Below are 20233 nucleotides of genomic sequence, written 5' to 3' on the forward strand. Positions count from 1 at the left end.
AACTACAAAACAACCATATAGTCGACTGTTTTTTCTTTTTATTATCTCATCTACTAGCTTTTTTAAAACAAAGATTTGATCAGTGGTTCTATAGTTGTTGTTTTTTTCGAAATCTGGCTTGTTCTTTGATCAAAACGTCGTTAGTCTCCAGATATTCATTCATTCTTGTATTCAGGATTGTGCAGAATACTTTACCTAATGTATTAGTCAGTGTAATCCCCCGATAGTTATTTGGGTCCATTGGGTTGCCGCTTTTATATAAAGGGATACTGATACCAGTTTTCCAATTGTCTGGATACATACCTGTTGTATATATTATATAGCTTTTGCATGACGGGTAACAGAACCGGAAGACTGCTTTTGATCATCTCATTTGTTATTGCGTCCCTTCCTGGCGATTTTTTTTTTTTTTTTTTTTTTTTTTTTTTTTTTAACTTAGGCATGCCTTTCGTATTTCTTCTTCAGTAATTTCTTTATTGAAACTTAATGTATTACCATCATCTAACATTTCAGTGTTTTCAAGTTCATCTTGAACTTTTGTTTTTTGCTCGTCATTTATTTCCAAGTCTTTTCCAATTAAATTTTCTAAATGATAAATCCATTTTGAAACATTTAATTGATGTTTTCATTCGTTCTGTTCTCCCATTGTCTGTAAAGTTTTAATTGCTTTCCATGCTGACTTTGGATCTTTATTTATTGAGCGCCTCGTTTAATTCTTTCACTTAGAGATTTTTTATATAAACGTTTCTTTTGTTTTACCAGTCTGTTGTATACCTTGCGTTTAGCAAAATATTTTTGACGGAAAGACTGATTGTGTGGCTGCCTATTGAACGCATTCAAAATTGATTTAATATCTCTCCTGTGTTGATAACAGTCTCTGTCAAACCTTTTATCTTTTTTTTCTTTTCTTTTTTTAAAATTTCTTCGGCGTTTTTGCTTATGAAATCAACATTCTGTTCTTAGACTAACATTCGCAGCTGACGTCATTATTTGTGTGAATTCATTAACAACGTCATTCACTTCTATGTCATTAACGATAGATTGATTAACAGTTTGACTTCTCAGTTTGTTATATATATTATGTATTTGTTCCTGTATCCATGGTAAACCTAAAGCTTTGACATATGCTGTTGATGAATATTGATCCCAAATGTATTTTTATCAATATAGTTTTGTTTAAATGTATTTTTAAGTAAACTTCTATCGTGAGATTTAGCTAATATATTTTGTTTTTGTCTCCATAGTCCAGTCATAAATAATTTAATTAATTCTAGATAGCAATGATCTGAAAACCTTGTAAGAGGGTGAACTTTCATGTGTAATATTTCCTGACTAATTTCCTTAGAGCAAATAAAATAATCTACAACATTGCTACCATGCTGATTGTAGCATGTGAAACGCCCATGAAGATCACCCAGTGTTCTTCCATTAAGGATGCACAGATCATTGTCAATGCACATCGATATCAATTTTCTGCCAGTTCTTTGTATCAAAGAGTCCATGGAATTTCTATCGCACTCTATGTCAAATGAATGAGTACGTGGTAAATTACATACATTATTATGAGAATCCATCTCAATGTAATCAGTAACTTGCGCAGTTCGTGCATTAAAATCACCACACAATACGACATTTCCTTTTAGTGTTAATTGTTCCACGCTGTCCTCCATCTTGTCCCATATGCTCGCGGTGTGTGTGTGTGTGTGTGTGTGTGTGTGTGTGTGTGTGTGTGCGTGCGTGCGTGCGTGCATGTGTGTGTCACAGTGTGTGTGCGGCGTGGGTGCATGCATGTGTGTGCAACGCGGGGCGATCGATATTCTTTGATGTTGAAGATTAATTTCCAATTCAGGTTTATGCATTCCCGTGTGTTTTGTGGTTTAGTAATGGGAACGACAAAAATAAAGAGCAACATTTGGTCACAACAGCATATGTTAGGGACACAAACATGGAATATACAGGGCGCATTGCTTGCGGTCACGTATGCACGTGATAATTTTATTCACCCGGCAGACAGACAGCATGCGCGTGCAGCTCTCCGCTTTGCTATTGTTGGGATGTGTGTTTTGCTAAAACGCAGAACTGTTCCTTTGATACTTGGTTTCCCAAGGCTGTTGTGCCGGGGGTGAGCAGTGAGGATTTACGCTCTCACTGCTGTGTAAAATGCTCCCAAGGCGTGTGTCTCAAATAGCCTGTCAGACAAAGCCCCGCCAACTAACGAAAAGTTTGATACATGCGTACACGCGTGCGCACGCGCCCTTACACACACACACACACACACACTCACACACGTACTTACATACACTGCTTACACAGACTGGCACGGACACACAAACACACACACACACACACACACACACACACACATTATGTTCGCGTACACACGGCACGCAGATGTTATGCTTACACAAGGACGCTCATATTCATGCACTTTCGAGCATGCATGCAAATATTTGTCCAGATCTCTCGATATGTCTGTGTCTATTTGCGTATCCATCGGGCTGTTGATATCTGTCTCAGTGACACAGTCCCGTCCTCGCTCTCCCTGTCATGTCCCAGTTCGTTTCCCCTTCCTTGCCCAGTCGGCATATCTGTTCTTCTGTCTGACTTTTTTGTTTTGTCTGTCTGTCTGTCTGTGCCCCCATTCTCCCCCCCCCTCTCTCTCTCTCGCTTTCTTCCGCTCTCTCTCTCTTTTTCTTCACCTCCCTCTCTCTCCCCCCTCTCTCCTTTCTCTGTCTTCCGTCTTCTGTTCACCCCCTCTTCCCCCACACTCTCTCTCTCTCTCTCTCTCCCTCTCTTCTCTCTACGCGCCCCCGCTCTCCCTCTCTCTTCTGTCTACGCGCCCCCCTCTCTCTCTCCCTCTCTCTTCTCTCTACGCCCCCCCTCTCTCCCTTTCTCTCTTCTCTCTACGCGGCCCCCTGTCTCCCTCTCTCTCTTCTCTCTACGCGGCCCCCTGTCTCCTTCTCTCTCTTCTCTCTGCGCCCCCCTTCTCTCCCTCTCTCTTCTCTCTACGCGCCCCCCCTCTCTCCTTCTCCCTCTTCTCTCTACGCGCCCCCCTCTCTCTCCCTCTCTCTCTTCTCTACGCCCCCCTCTCTCTCTCCCTCCCTCTCTTCTCTCTACGCGCCACCCTGTCTCTCTTCCTCTCTCTTCTCTCTACGCGCCCCCCTCTCTCCTCTCTCTCCCTCTCTCTCTTCTCTCTACGCGCCCCCCTCTCTCTCTTCCTCTCTCTTCTCTCTACGCGCCCCCCTCTCTCTCTCTTTCTTTCTCTCTTCTCTCTACGCACTCCCTCTCTCTCTCCCTCTCTCTTCTCTCTGCGCCCCCTCTCTCTCTCCCTCTCTCTTCTCTCTACGCCCTTCCTCTCTCCCTCTCTCTTCTCTCTACACGTCCCCCCCTCTCTCTCCCTCTGTCTTCTCTCTGCGCCCCCCCTCTCTCTCCCTCTGTCTTCTCTCTGCGCCCCCCCCCCCCTCTCTCACTCTCTCTTCTCTCTATGCGCCCCCTCTCTCTCTTTCTTCTCTCTACGCGCCCCCCTCCCTCTTCTCTCTACGCGCCCCCCTCTCTCTCTCCCTCTATCTTCTCTCAACGCGCCCCCCCTCTCTCTCCCTCCCTCTCTTCTCTCTACTCGCCCCCCTCTCTCTTCTCTCTACGCGCCCCCCTCCCTCTTCTCTCTACGCGCCCCCCTCTCTCTCTCCCTCTATCTTCTCTCTACTCGCCCCCCTCTCTCTTCTCTCTACGCGCCCCCTCTCTCTCTTCTCTCTACGCGCCCCCCCCCTCTCTCCCTCTCTTCTCTCTGTGCAACCTCCTCACGTACCCTAACCATCTTTCTGTTTCTTAAAAATCCCATTATCGTCTGGCCAGGTTTAGCACAAAAAAAAAGAAGAAAAAAAAAGAGTTGACCTGCATGTTAAATGGCTTTGCTTGCATCAGCCATTCCCTGCCTGTCTTCCTCACTCCATCGATCCCTGCATACATAGCAACAACTCCGCTGTTGTCTACCTCTCTGTAAATCTGTCTGTCCCTGTGTCTGTCTGTCTGTCTCTCTGTTTGTTTGTCCCTCTGTATGTGTCTCCATCTGTGTGTGTGTGTGTGTGCTTGCATGGGCGCGTGCACGCCCTGCAAAATAACGTGGCGACATCTGTATTTGACACCTTTATTTTTATGTATATTATTATTGATGATTGTAAGCGTATGTCTGTCCGTGCGATCTCTCTCTCTCTCTCTCTCTCTCTCTCTCTCTCTCTCTCTCTCTCGCACATAATTTAATGGTATGTTTATAAACACCCTTGTGATGTCCTGTCCGCCACAGCCAATGTTTGCCTTTGGCGAGACGTTCATGAGAGAATCGGTGCAGATCTCTCTCTCTCTCTATATATATATATATAGATGGTCGTGGCTATCTTATGTGTGGTGGATTCAGGGGGAAAGGAAAAGGGGGTCTCCTGACCTGCTATGGAGTTACTTCGTGAGAGAGGGGGCCGCGGAAGTATTGATTTTATTGAAAACGCTTTTTATTTAAACACAGATAGACACTGAGGGAAAAAGGGAGATTTGGGAATTCCACCATATACTGACCAGCCCACATGGTCACTGATTCGAATTTGAAAGAACGTTGGAGATTTTTTTCATTATAACACTCGTAGAGATATAGATACCTTGGGCGGGAAAAGGGTGATTATGGAATGCCACCAGTTACTGACCCAACGGAAAAGAATCAGACTCGAATTAAAAAAAAAAGAAAAAGAAAAAAAAAGAAGATTGTCTTCTTTTTCACTGATCTGGGGGACGGTGATAAGCAGAAGGTACCTGAACAACAGTACAGTCATGATTCACGGTGATAAGCAGAAGGTACCTGAACAACAGTACAGTCATGACGGTGGTAAGCAGAAGGTACCTGAACAGCAGTACAGTCATGACGGTGATAAGCAGAAGGTACCTGAACAGCAGTACAGTCATGACGGTGATAAGCAGAAGGTACCTGTACAACAGTACAGTCATGATTCACGGTGATAAGCAGAAGGTACCTGAACAACAGTACAGTCATGACGGTGATAAGCAGAAGGTACCTGAACAGCAGTACAGTCATGACGGTGATAAGCAGAAGGTACCTGAACAGCAGTACAGTCATGATTCACGGTGATAAGCAGAAGGTACCTGAACAGCAGTACAGTCATGACGGTGATAAGCAGAAGGTACCTGAACAGCAGTACATTCATGATTCACGGTGATAAGCAGAAGGTACCTGAACAGCAGTACAGTCATGATTCACGGTGATAAGCAGAAGGTACCTGAACAGCAGTACAGTCATGATTCACGGTGATAAGCAGAAGGTACCTGAACAGCAGTACAGTCATGACGGTGATAAGCAGAAGGTACCTGAACAGCAGTACAGTCATGATTCACGGTGATAAGCAGAAGGTACCTGTACAACAGTACAGTCATGATTCACGGTGATAAGCAGAAGGTACCTGTACAACAGTACAGTCATGACGGTGATAAGCAGAAGGTACCTGAACAACAGTACAGTCATGACGGTGATAAGCAGAAGTACCTGTACAACAGTACAGTCATGATTCACGGTGGTAAGCAGAAGGTACCTGAACAACAGTACAGTCATGACTGTGATAAGCAGAAGGTACCTGAACAACAGTACAGTCATGATTCACGGTGATAAGCAGAAGGTACCTGAACAGCAGTACAGTCATGACGGTGATAAGCAGAAGGTACCTGAACAGCAGTACAGTCATGACGGTGATAAGCAGAAGGTACCTGAACAACAGTACAGTCATGACTGTGATAAACAGAAGGTACCTGAACAACAGTACAGTCATGACGGTGATAAGCAGAAGGTACCTGAACAGCAGTACAGTCATGACGGTGATAAGCAGAAGGTACCTGAACAACAGTACAGTCATGATTCACGGTGATAAGCAGAAGGTACCTGAACAACAGTACATTCATGATTCAGGGTGATAAGCAGAAGGTACCTGTACAACAGTACAGTCATGACGGTGATAAGCAGAAGGTACCTGAACAGCAGTACAGTCATGATTCACGGTGATAAGCAGAAGGTACCTGTACAATAGTACATTCATGATTCAGGGTGATAAGCAGAAGGTACCTGTACAACAGTACAGTCATGATTCAGGGTGATAAGCAGAAGGTACCTGTACAACAGTACAGTCATGATTCACGGTGGTAAGCAGAAGGTACCTGTACAACAGTACAGTCATGACGGTGCCAGCATACAGCACGGACCTAGGATTCGAACTCACAATCGTGGCGGCGCCTTTGCGGTGCCGCAGTTCAGTTCAGTTGCTCAAGGAGGCGTCAGTGCGTTCGGGCAAATCCATAAACGCTACACCACATCTGCTAAGCAGATGCCTGTCCAGCAGCGTAACCGAATGGGGGGAGGTGGACGGTAACGGCACCCAGTCTGTTACAGGCTTAGGAGGAAGGGTGGGGGATGGGGTGGTGAGAGGAAGGAAGATGGGGTGGAGTGGAATCTTCCCTTCCACAGTCCCAGTGAATGCCCTACCTATTGTAGTATGATATATTTGGAATGTGTCTAACTCGGTCCGTGATAACAGCAGCGCAAGTTTCAGTTTGAAAATAATAATTGAACAACCGCGGCATTCAGCCCACGCCCAGAAAACAACCCCTTTTCTGTGTGGATGACATCACAGACAGGGATCGGAGAACGATAGGCCTTTAGCCACTGTGCAGCTTGGTTGCTTCATTGTGTGCCGTGAATGAAGTCCTTTTTGACTCGTGTAAACAAAGTGAGTCTGTGCCATAACCCCAGAGTTCGGTTCTCTCTCTCTCTCTCTCTCTCTCTCTCTGTGTGTGTGTGTGTGTGTGTGTGTGTGTGTGTGTGTGTGTGTGTTAAATTTTAACATTGCCATTTTCTCTGGAAATACTTTGTGTGCCAGTACCAAATTTGCCTTAAACATATGAAAAAAAAAATCTTCACAGTCATACGAATAATAGGTTGTAAGTCTCCGGATCGCGGAATTAAGCTGTTTTTCCGGATCATGAACGGTTTATTTCGTGGAGATTCGTTCCGAAATCCGAAAATTATAAAATCCGCATCCCACTGAGTTGCTAGAAGTGTTTGCTAAGAAGACGACATGACCTCGGTTTCTTGTTCACAATTAAAAAGGAAAGAAATACAAGTTCTGGACAGAACACAATACAGTGATACTAACTACACCATTGATGTATTTATTGCATATAGACATCATGTCCTAAAGTGGATACTGATTTAACTGGAATGAACATAAAAGAAAAATGGAATCGATCATTTCTTTCAGCCCGTTCTAGACGGGTTCGTGCAGATCTAGAACCTGCCATTGCTTGAAGCGATGGCAACGTCTCCTCTACTGCTGAAATAAAAGAATAATCGAGATATGATAAAACACACAAAAATGATTTAAACGGTGTTATGACGTCCAATACATCCCGCTCGCATACCCGCCCCCCAACCTCCTTTTTTGTCTTTTTTTCTCCGAAGCTTATTTCATATATCATATCTAATACAGAACGCTGTTTAACGATTTTCTTTAATCTCTGGGGTTTTTTTTCTCCTCATGATTCCTTTTCTGGATAAAGAACGGAGCACAAGTGAGTCTTAAAAGCTTTGCCTCTTGTGTTGTGTTTTCAAGGCTTCCAGTTCATTTCTTGTTTCAGTGATACTGATGATGATGGTGGCGGTGTTGGTGATGGTGATAGTGATGATGATTTTCTTCAGTCCAAAAGCCTAGTTTTATCCTTGCTGTTTTTGTTTCGCTCAAAATCCCCATTGTGAGATACCCCCCGCACCCCCCCTCCTTCTCCACACACACACACACACACACACACACACACACACACACACACACACAGGATGTGTAGAATGGGTGAGGGTCACTGAGTAAAAACAAAACAAAAAAAACAACAACAAAAACAAAAACAACCCACACTAGCAAAGAGTGAAGTGGTGTGGCTCTCGGTGCACAAGAGGGGTCACCAGTCACTGCCAGAAAAAGGAAACGCCATTGTTGATGCTGCTGTATGTCGGATGGTGTGTGGGCACACCCACAATGTAGACATGGACAGAGATGGGATCCTTTCTCAAGAGGGGCGAGTTATGATATACTTGCACATTACACAGGTTTCCTCAAGAGGGGGGAGTCATGATATACTTGCACTTTACACAGGTTTCCTCAAGAGGGGGGAGTCATGATATACTTGCACTTTACACAGGTTTCCTCAAGAGGGGGGAGTCATGATATACTTGCACTTTACACAGGTTTCCTCAAGAGGGGGGAGTCATGATATACTTGCACTTTACACAGGTTTCCTCAAGAGGGGGGAGTCATGATATACTTGCACTTTACACAGGTTTCCTCAAGAGGGGGGAGTCATGATATACTTGCACTTTACACAGGTTTCCTCAAGAGGGGCGAGTCATGATATACTTGCACTTTACACAGGTTTCCTCAAGAGGGGCGAGTCATGATATACTTGCACTTTACACAGGTTTCCTCAAGAGGGGCGAGTCATGATATACTTGCACTTTACACAGGTTTCCTCAAGAGGGGCGAGTCATACACACGCATATGTAAGTCTCCGCTGTCGTCATTGATGATGGACATCAGTACAGAAAATGAATCACTGCACCCCGCGCACGTACGATATATTCCTGACAGACTTTTTGTAGTTGGTTTACAACATTATAATAAAATGAATACGTAAATTGATAAGTATCTGGGTGTGTTCCAGTGTACTTTTTTGTGTGTGCAAGCTGGATTGGTAGCACAAAGACATTTGGTCATTTTTTCAGTATCTTCAGCTCTGTTCTCTTTCAAAGGAAAACTTAAAACCCACCTGTTCAAAATGGCCTTTCGATGTGACGAGCCATAGTCCCACCCTCTGCACTCCCACTGTGTCCCCCCATCGATTGGTGTAATCGTGTGGTGCGTGTGGTCGTGGTCGATGTTTGCTCTGTGTGTGTGTGTGTGTGTGTGTGTGTGTGTGTGTGTGTTGTGTGCCTTTTTCCTGTGATTATTCATATCTGCAATTTGTAAAATTGTATTGGTGTATATATATAGATGTTGTTTTCCCATTCTATATTCTCTTGTGCTCGTGTGTGTGGTTAAACTGATGCACTATTGTTTTTATGTATTCATCTCATGTGAGGTGCTTAGAGCCCATTATATGGGGAGTTTGCGCCTTATAACTACAGTATATTATTATCATTATTTATAAACATCTCGACAACAAAGAGTGGCAACTCCCTCTCCTTGTACAACAGTCTAAGAGACAATAAACACGCAGTCCCTCATACTACAGAGACACAGGCATGACAGCTAGAGCAGGTCGGCTTCTCTCTCATGTGATGATGGATACCTTTCTGGTACCGCGGACACCGCGCACGCGACATATACATTGAACACAACCACCATACAACCATGGGTGCTGTGTCGCTGCCGGTGTACATAGACGATAAGTACCGCCCCCCCTTCCCCCGAACACCTCCCCCCCTATCGTCGATTTTGTTTCATGGTTGATATTCGAGCGTGTACTCTTATTATATCAGTAAAATGAGAGTTTGATACCATCTTAACACACACACACACACACACACACACACACACACACACACACACAGGAGTAGGGATGTGGGTTGGTGCGTTTCCCCGGTACAGCGTTATTAGCCAACCACAGCGACCAGTTCATAACGCACCTGTTGACCACACTGAATTACACCGGGGTCACCACCTTCTACATTCAGTATCCACCCTCCCCCCCTCCTCCCCATTTCAGGGGACCCCCCTTCCCCGCCCCACCCCCTCTCTCCTGGAATTTATCCCCTGCTCCACCCCCTTCCCCATCATCCATCTCGGCTTATCACTGCCATTCCAGTACGTGACACTTCCCACAAATAAATGTTTCCTTCACTCTCGTAGCGTTAACTGTCTCGTCCTTGGTAAAAACATGCAGCACAGTATGACCCGTCTTGTTGTCATGGGCTTCAGGGCGTCATGTGGGCCTCAGCGTTTGTCAGTCCAGTCATACATGCACATACATACGCATGCACGCGTACACACACACACACACACACACACACACACATACACACACACACACACAAACACACACACACGCATACATGCATGCATGCACGCATACACATACACGCATGCTCACACAAATGCACACACACACGCGCGCGTGAACATTCACCTACGCACGCATTCACGCACGTGCACACATGATACACACACACACACACACACACACACACACACACACACACACACACACTCCATCTCCCTCGTGCGTCCACTCCACCTCTCCACCCCCACACTCCCTCCCCGAAGCTGTTGCGGTAACTATGGTAACGGAGGACTAGTGTCCAGGCTGTGGTTTGCGAGATGAAGGACTGTGGAGAGGTTGGCTGATGTCCTGTCACGGAATGGTCCTAGCGAAGAGCTTTGTCCTGTTCAACGTTTGTCTTGAGTGCCGAAGACTGTTTTGTATTCTAATGCTGTGAGCCTGCTGCTTTTATCAGTGTGTTGTGTTGTGGTGTGTGTGTGTGTGTGTGTGTGTGTGTGTGTGTGTGTGTGCGCGCGCGTGCTTTTTATGCGTTATGCTTGTTTATGATTACTTTGTTGAGAAGACGACACATTATGATAAATAAATTTTAAAAACCGACATAGGCTGGGTGGACCATTTTCTATTCATGAGTTTCTGTCGTGAACACAGACACGTTCTTGTTTGGGAAGACAGGGAGAGGCCGGGAGAGAAATCATTTACAATTGATGATTTTGTGGTTTGGGTTGTGCATATGACACGTTATTGTATGGTTTTCAAACACTTTTTAGATTAGAATAACCGCAACAGCAACAAATGACACACAGAGAAAACAAGAACCCCAGCCATGCAGAATTCTTTGTCGGTGTGTTTTTGTTTTGATGGACAATGTTTTCTTTCTTTTTAGTAGTGGATGGGTGTTTGCACATGTCTGGATTTTCCATGTTAAAAATTTTTATCGTTTGAATGAACAGGCCGGCTGAACCAGTTTTCTTTTTTTTCTTTTTCTTATTATTTTTATTTTATTTTATTTTATTTATTTATTTTTTTATATACTGTTTTGTTATTGTTTTACTTAGAAAACAGAGGTTGTTGTTCTAAACAAACAGGGCAAAAGTGCGCGAGGTCTTTCAATTGAGATGAGTTTTTGTTGTGACGATAAAATGCACATTGTTGTGATTATGTTGTCTGCCTCTTTCTTTCTATCTCTGTGAGTTATGATTGTGTTGTCTGTCTGTCTCTATCTCTTTGAGTTATGATTATATTGTCTGTCTGTCTTGTGTCTTTTTCTTTCTGTCTCTTTGAGTCATGATTATATTGTCAGTCTGTCTCTTTATTTTTTATCTCTGTGTGTGTGTGTGTGTGTGTGTGTGTGTGTGTGCGTGCGCGCCCTCTCATGTGTATGTGTGTACATGCACGGCTCAGGGTGGGGCGCCGGTAATGGGAGAGGCATGGCAAACCCCTGTTTCTCAGAAATACCGCAGTGACCGTGTTTTGTCTGCACAGACATACATACACCCAGTTCTGCTAGTCTCTCCACAAGGATAGTGCACCGTACAGAAAAACAAACAATGGACAATGGACCGGACAATCGGAATCATTGTGCCAGAATGGAACTGTTTACAACGGCGGTGCACACGTGCACGTGGAATAGATAATTGATTCATAATGTAGCGGTCTCTTGAGAGGTGAATTAATGGGGGGTATTTTTGGCGGGTCGACTCAGTGCAAGGATTGCTGCGATAGGGAGTATTACAAAAGGTTGTGAAGGGTAAGGTCGTGTGTGTGTGTGTGTGTGTGTGTGTGTGTGTGTGTGTACTCGACTCGATTCGACTTTATTTATTGTCGAAAAATAATGAAGGATTAATATACAGAACAAAGAACAAAAGGAACAAAGAAAGAAACGGTAATCTAATACGCATGCAATGTAATACACAGTAGGCGAGTGTTTTTTTGACAGTCATCGCAATTGAATAAATCACTTGGTTTTAGGATATTTTGTTTTGCTGATTTATTTCATGACAACCACACACCCACCCACACCCACACACAGGCAGATACACAGACAGACACTGAGACAGGCAAGGGTAGAGGATGTGGTGCTGGGAGTGGGTGGGGCATTGTGTCAGTTTGGGTTTTGTTTTGCTTTTTTTTCTTTCTTTTCTCACCAAATGCCAGTGGCGATTTCACGTGACATGTATTGACCCGTGTTTGACACTTGACTGAAGTGACAATTCCCCCTAAGTGCCAATGACAGGGTGTAAACATTTAGAACACCGGATGGTGCTCGTTCTTCCAGATTGCTGCACTTAACCCTTGTGTGTCCGTGTGTGCCTTCCTTGTGTCTCTGTCTCTGACCCTCTCTCTCAGCCTGTCTGTCTGTCTCTCTCTGTCTTTATTCGTCTGTTTCTCTCACTCTGTCTCGTTCTCTGTCTATCCCTGTGTGTGTGTGTGTGTGTGTGTGTGTGTGTGTGTGTGTGTGTGTGTGTGTGTGTCCCTGCATCTCTGTCTCTGTCTGTCTGTCTGTCTGTGTCTCTCAGTCTATGTCACTGTCACTCTGCCCCCACACCCAAAACCCCCTCTCTATCTCTGCTCTCCCCTCCCCTCCTCAACTCTCCCTCCCCTTCCCCAGAATTACACTCATTTTCTCTGCCTGCCGTTTTCACACTATGTTATGGCTTGGTGGTATCAGGTAAGGGCACAGCTGCTGTCCTCACACCTTTGTGATGCGACATCAGAGGTGCTAATCCTTCAGACATAGGTGTTTCTATACCTTTTGAATAATCGTCGGGTGCGTGTGTGTGTGTGTTTGTGTGTGTGTGTGTCTGTGTCTGTGTGTGTGTCTGTGTGCCACAGTGTGGGCGTGTGTGTTTGTGTGTGTGTGCCTGCGTGCGTGTATGCGTGTGTGTGTGTGTGTGTGTGTGTGTGTGTGTGCCTGCGTGTGCGCGCGCGCGTGTGTGTGTGCCTGCGTGCGTGTGTGCTTGCGTGTGTGCGTGCGTGCGTGAGTGCGTGCGTGAGTGTCTGTGTGTGTGTGCCTGCGTGTGTGTGTGTGTGTGTGTGTGTGTGTGTGTGTGTGTGTGTGTGGAAAGGGAGCGGGTATGGAGTTTCGCTGCTTCTGTCCTCTTTTGTTTTCTTTCATCTCTCCACCCCCTCACTCCCCCCTCCTCACCGCCCAACACTCAACAACGCCCACACATTCCTTTGTTTTGTTTTTCTTTTGAAGCGGAAGTGCAGGGGAGGGGGTTAGGAGGCGGGGGACGTAGGGAGTGGGGGGGGGGGGGGCAAGTGATTAAGGGGTGGTGGTGGAGGGAAGAGCGGTACATGGGGGAGGGGATGGTACGGGGTGGATTGGAGTTGAGGGTAAAGTGTTATTAAAGAGATGTCTGTCCCGTTTGGTGTGGGTGTGGAATTGTGTGCGTAACTTTTATATATACACTTACAGTACACACACAAACACACAGATACACAGACACACACACACACACACACACACACACACACACACACACACACACACACACACACACACACACACACACACACACACACACACACAGCGAGAGAGAGAGAACAATGAACAGTAACATACATTTTCTGAACCCCCTCAAGTTAGGGAATGGAGGAGGAGCAAACACAAAGAACAGCTTTAGGACGAAATAGGCCTCCAGACTGTAAAGTGATGTAAAACACACACACACACACACACACACACACACACACACACCACACACACACACACACACACACACACACTGCACACACATACACACACGCACGCACACACACACACACACACACACACACACACACACACACACACATTCGAAACACAACACAACACAATACAACACCGGCAACACAACACACACACACACACACACACACACACACACACACACACACACACACAGAGAACACAACACGGCAACTGACACACACACATACACACACACACACACACACACACACACACACACACACACACACACACACACACACACCATACTTTCTAATAACACATCAACGTGGAAAATTACGACAGAAACAACACCAAAACTACCTGCAAGTACTATAGCACGTACATATCAATCTGGCAAGTTCTTGTATCTGAGCGCTCTCTCTTCACGTCTTTTCTAGGGCATAAGGGGGAACTGTGTTTGCTTTGACCTTTTTTTCTCCTTTTTTATTTAACGTGTAATACCTGAGCTGAAAGCTACGATGAAAAGGCTTTGGTGTTTGTTTTTTTCACTGCGTGGGAGCGCCGGCCGAAAAAGCTTCGGTTTTGGCGGAGAGATAAACTGGGACAAGTGGGACAGGTAAAAGCAGAGTGCAACTTGAAGGGAACTTAAAAAAAGAAGAAAAAAAAAGTTTTTTTAATTTTAATTTTATATATTTTTTTTAGAGAGAGGGAAGGAGAGAGGAAATGAAAATTTAAATATGCATCACACGCACAGACGCACAGACACACCGGACACAGATACAGACACACACACACATACACACACACACGCGCTGTGACACACACACACTGTGACACACACACACACACACACACACACACACACACACACACACACACACACACACACGAGTTAACCTCAACGCCAGCAACAACTTGAAATCGCCGAGCAGTGAACATCTGTATTATGATCCATCCATTCATCACCTGTCAGTCTTCACAGAACGGATCAAGGACTCGAACTTTGCCGGAGTCTGGAACTGTTGGCGTTGGAACTGACCGGCCAGTAGGTCTGTAGATGTGATGTGGATTAGCCTCCCTGCAGCGTTTGATGACCGAAAGACAGAGCAAAAATCACTGCACTGTCGCTTTACACACACACACACACACACACACACACACACACACACACACACACACACACACACACACACACACACACACACACATATATATATATGTATATATACATATGCAGAGAGAAGGAAAGAGAGGATACTATACAAATCCTATATTCATTATCAGAAGTTTTAAATTTCCTGGAGGTGATTGTTTTTTGTTGTTGTTTTAATGATTTTTTCATTGTTTATGTATCTATTTATCTATTCATATACTTATCTATTCGAACATTTATGCGGCTAGACTGAGTCCATGGAGGTACGTCTGACCGTATAGACTAGTACTAAGAATTCAGTGTCTGTCTTCCTGTCTCAGACACGCTCTGTCTCTCTCTCTCTCTCTCTCTCTCTCTCTCTCTCTCTCCCCGCTCTGTCTCTCAGTCTCTCCGTCTCTCCGGCACTCGGCTCTCCCCGCCAGGCTCTCTCACACACATAACGCCGCGGCGGCACGCGCGCACACACACTGACACACTGCCACCGACACACACACACACACACACACACACACACACACACACACACACACACACACACACACACACACACACACAAACACTCAGTCACGCACACACAGACACTGAGACAGATTCGGACAGACAATCAGACAGACAGACAGACAGACAGGCAGGCAGACAGACAGACAGACAGACAATCACACACACACACACACACACACACACACACACACACACACACACTAACACACCACACACACACACACACACACACACATGTCACACACCGGCACACACACACACACACACACACACACACACACACACACACACACACACACACACACACCACGTCAGTGAGTGAATCGTCGGCCTCAGTTGATTTGTCATCCCGGCCAGCGACTATGGTGTCGCGTAAATCTCGTCGATCAAATTAGTCAAACGAAATGGCTGTTTTTTCATCGTACAGTTGAAGTCAGTAACTGTGACAATATTTTTCCTTTTTTTTCAGTTTCTTAAAAACAACGCATTGCTTGTACAAGGGATATATATTCATTTTTCTTCGCAGTCTGCACTGATGCTTTCCTCAGAATCTTGCCAGGAACAACCCAGAAATGTCTTATAATCGAAAGTTCTTTTACGTGCGCTGTGTGCTTCAGATGCAAAAAGGGTCTCAATTTATTGCCTTATCCGATATACGAAAGACTGACACGGGCGTGTTATCCATTGAGCCACCACTTCACAGACACACAGATTCTTTCACACACATACAAACGCATACGCACGTACACAAAAACATGTCAAGCGCCTGTGACCTCGTGGCATGCCGGGAACGTAAAGACAGCGAGCAAGTGACTGATGAGAGCTTGGGTGTTTAGCAGGAAGTTTTCTCTGGTCTGCTTTTACTTTCGCAAAAAAGTGTGCTTCCCAAAGTGCTGACCAAAATCATTTCAGGTACGAATAAATTAATCATTCTCAAATAGGTTGCCCTCGCTTGATTTGCATGATGTTTGGAAATCAATGAAGTGTTCATGGGGGATGAACCGCGAGTTTGAATGTTATTATTTTGCGCGGCAGCCATCTTCGTCTCCTGTGAACGTTACGCATTCGATTTATCTTATAAATTTGAAGACACGATCCGAAGAGAGCACGAATTGGATGAATTCCAGGTTAGTTTGTGACTTTTTAAAGCAGTAAACTGAGAGCTTAATAAAAACTGCCTGATTTGTCCTTTACGAGATATCTGTCACAGACACTGACTGACTGAGACAGTTGTGTCGCCGAGTGTCAACCGAGTCGAGTGGCTGGACTCAAGACAGTCACCGAAGCCCTCTCGTGATCTGTGTAATTATGATTGAGAAGCTGACTTCTTCTGCTAAAACCCCCTTCCCAGTCTTTGCTTTATTCAATTATGCGTCGTGATTTAAAGATTTGGGGTTCGTTGGTCCGTGAGAGATTGCAACGCATGTCTCAATTGCTAGTGCTTCATGTTTGTGTTCCGTAGTTACCGGCCTTGACCATTCAGCGTCCCTCGTGAAACGTGACGCTGTGTACTCTAACTTCTATGACAGTATTATTGTAGTGTAGTGATCAAGTTTACCGCTCGAACAGTATTTATGTGATAGGTTGTAATAAGCTGCAAATAACCCTAGCCCCAGATATTGTAAGAATATGTTCGCTTGATCACAGTCGAAGAAGGAACCCCGCGGGTAATGACGGATCTCGAGGCAATCCCAAGTTGCGATCCTCGTGTTGTGTGCACTGTGACAAACCTTTCAGTGGTGTGTCATAGAGTCCGGGCGTTGGCTGCGTCACACAACTTTTTACGGAAATGATGGACTAGTTGAAGAACGTGGGAGTGTCCGTCGCAGCGTGAGTGGGTTCAGCTTCGCTTGTCATTGTTATAGTTGTACCGCGTTGGTCTGTGTGTGTTTGTGCGTCTGGTGTGTGGTATTGGACTTGTTTAAACTTGTGAAACTAATCTTTTATTCAAGTGGAGAAGGAACAAATATATTTTCTTAAAAAGTGTGGAAAGTTGCCAGTGTGTGGTTTTGCAAAAAAAGTGGACAGTTGTAAAATACAAAACATGACAAAGTCTGTCATTCAGGTATGCTCCATTATTCATTTTCATGTGGTGATGGTGTTTACTTCCTGTTCATATGTTTAGGGTTATTATGCTTTGTTTGGTGACCTCCCTCCTCCTCATATTCAATATGACAATATTGAAATTACCTTCTTATACTAAATTATATTTTGTTGAGTTATGGTGATAATGAAATGGTTGAAATCCATGTTTTGTGTTTTCATTTTTGGGGGTTGGTGGGTGGGTCGGTGGGTGAGTGGTTCTGGGTATTTACCCCAGCAAGTGTTTTAAATTTGTGTACTCTCTCTGTGACTCTCTCTCTCTCTTTCTGTCTCTCTCTCTCTCTGTCAGCATGTCTGTCCATCTGTCTGCTTGTCCCTTCACTTTCCCTTCTGTTTGTGTGAAATATTTCCTTTCTTTTTACAAAGCACAAAGACTGAACACATTATACATAATTTTAGTTCATTATCTGATTTAGAGCCTCATTTTTTTTCCACATTGACACTTATCCTCCCTTTCAGTTATTCTTTCTTATAATGCTATTCTTTCTTTTTCTTCTCCCTTCTCAATCCCCCACCCATCTGAGAGAGAGAAGAGTCATTCTGTGTGACAGTGTGTATGTGTGTGAGAGAGAGAGAGAGAGAGAGCGAGAGAGAAAGAAAGAGAGAGAGAGAGACACACACAATGTGTGTGTATGTCACATGTCAGGACAGTGTGTGTACACTTGTGTGTTTGTGTGTGTGCATACTGAAAGAACTCTGCAGATAGTTTCATCCATGATTCACACTCATGACAGCTTCCTCAGTTCCTGATGCTGTAGTTTTCAGTTTCTGGTGAATCAGCTATACATACCAAATTATTTTTAGATGGTGGACAAACCACCAGACAAGTAATTTTAGAAAATCCAGGGTTTAAGTTTGATCTTGATACCCATCTCAGATGGTATGGCTGATGGGGATAAACAACCCATGACAGTGGTGGAGGGGACATGTTTAACACTGCACTGAGTCAACTGACACCATCAGCATGATGACATATTATCAATGAGTAATGTTATAATATGAATCTTATATTTTTTTCCATTCCATATCAGAAAATGGTTTCAAGAACCTTGGTCAAAAGTGCTAACTTTGTTTTAGTTTGCTGAGTAAAAAGGCATAACTTATAAAATGGTATAAGTTACTATAACTTAGTGACATTCTCACTCTGTGTGTACATTTTTTTGCATGCAATTAATTGTCCACACACTTACTGATAAGTGATAACTGATATTGATACTGATACTGATACTGCCTTGTAAAATAGAGTAGGAGCAGAGACTGTATTCACACAAAGACGTGTTCCGTTTTGTGTTTTCAGAACGCAGAGAAGAATCCCGATGAGATGGGAGACCAGACTGAGAACCAGTCACCAAAGAAGCAGCAGCAGAAGCAGCGGACAGGCAAAGGCTTGGTCTGTGAAGTGGTGTTGCTGGATGGAGAGCATGTCAATTTCGAACTTGATGTGAGTACCTGCAGGATGCTGAGTGCTGTTCTCGGGAGTCAGTTTGTAAGACATTGCTGGTTTGGGAAACTTCTGGGGGCAATAATATTTATTTTACCATCTGGATAAATTAAAAACAGACTGACAGGCAGTTGATCTTTGTCACGAAATGTGGAAAATCATTGGTTTGGGCATTTTTTTGTTTGTTATTTTGTTGTGGTTTTGGTGTGGGGGTGGGGGAGTGCTGTGGATCTTTGTTCTGATTTGTTGGATCTCTTGGACTGTCAACAGGGCCTCTGATTCTTCTTATTCTTCTTCATTCATGGGATGCAACTCCCATGTTCACTTGTATGCACATGAGTGGGCTTTTATATGCATTCATGACCATTTTTTTACCCCCACAATGTAGGCAGTCATACTCTGTTTTCCAGGGGTGGGTGGTAGCTCTTTTACCGTAATTCTGGGGGGGTCTCAGACTACCTTGAGAGGGTCGCTCTGGTGCTACTTATTCTAAATCTAATAAAACCTGCATTTATTGATACATATTTTTTACAAAGGCTGGCATACCTTTCAGTCATGATCCTGGCCAAGAAGTTGTGAAGGGAAAGAACTCTTCTTGGTAGCAGATGATCCTGGCATCAGACTGAAGCTTACATGCAAGATTTAGAGTTTTCACTTTTTTGTGCATTTTTGTCTTGAAATTTTTAATTCAAATTTTCAGTTTTGATAACACATAGGAATTTAATGTCACTGCATACATGGGAAAAGAGATAGGAACAAAATGGAAGAATTATGAACATGCAAACAAAAATGAAAAATACACAACATATAAACATTGTATAAAGTATTATGAGGAAACACTACAAGGAATAAATCATTTGAAAATGTCATCAGATACAGAAAGACATCCACTTCACACAAGTTGTAACTTGTGTATATTCAATGTATTTTATATGTACTTTCTTTGCTAAACCTGCTTGATTTAAGTTTCAGTTTTGCATATGTCGAAAAATAATTTTCCTAATGGATTAAAAAAAAGATAAGAACAAGCAAACACAACTAAAGATTTTTGTCACAAAATGTTGAAAATCATGAGTCTTTGAAGGGCTCTGGATCTTTGTTCTGAATCCTTGGATAGCTCTTGGACTGCTCCTGCCCCAGCTTTTGTAAAGCTTTTTGTTTGCGTTTCAAACACAAAAGATCTTTGTAAACACACACAAAAAAAGAATCTGCTAGGTAGGTTTGAGATTTTTTTTACTTTGTACAGAGCTGTACCTGGTTAGCACTG

General features: G+C 44.1%; 1 protein-coding gene across 9 annotated transcripts in view; it reads left to right on the forward strand.

Moving 5' to 3' along the window:
* The window catches only part of LOC143295338 (uncharacterized), a 135726-nt gene that overhangs the window by 57199 nt on the left and 58294 nt on the right, over positions 1-20233 (forward strand). For 3 of the 9 annotated variants that reach the window (XM_076606979.1, XM_076606983.1, XM_076606985.1), the window contains exon 2: positions 18823-18966. In XM_076606979.1, the coding sequence (XP_076463094.1) occupies positions 18823-18966 (144 nt within the window). The other 6 variants (XM_076606978.1, XM_076606980.1, XM_076606984.1 and 3 more) reach the window with 5 other exon arrangements.

Source organism: Babylonia areolata, chromosome 20 (genome assembly GCF_041734735.1).
Source record: "Babylonia areolata isolate BAREFJ2019XMU chromosome 20, ASM4173473v1, whole genome shotgun sequence".
Taxonomy (NCBI): Eukaryota; Metazoa; Mollusca; class Gastropoda; order Neogastropoda; family Buccinidae; genus Babylonia; species Babylonia areolata.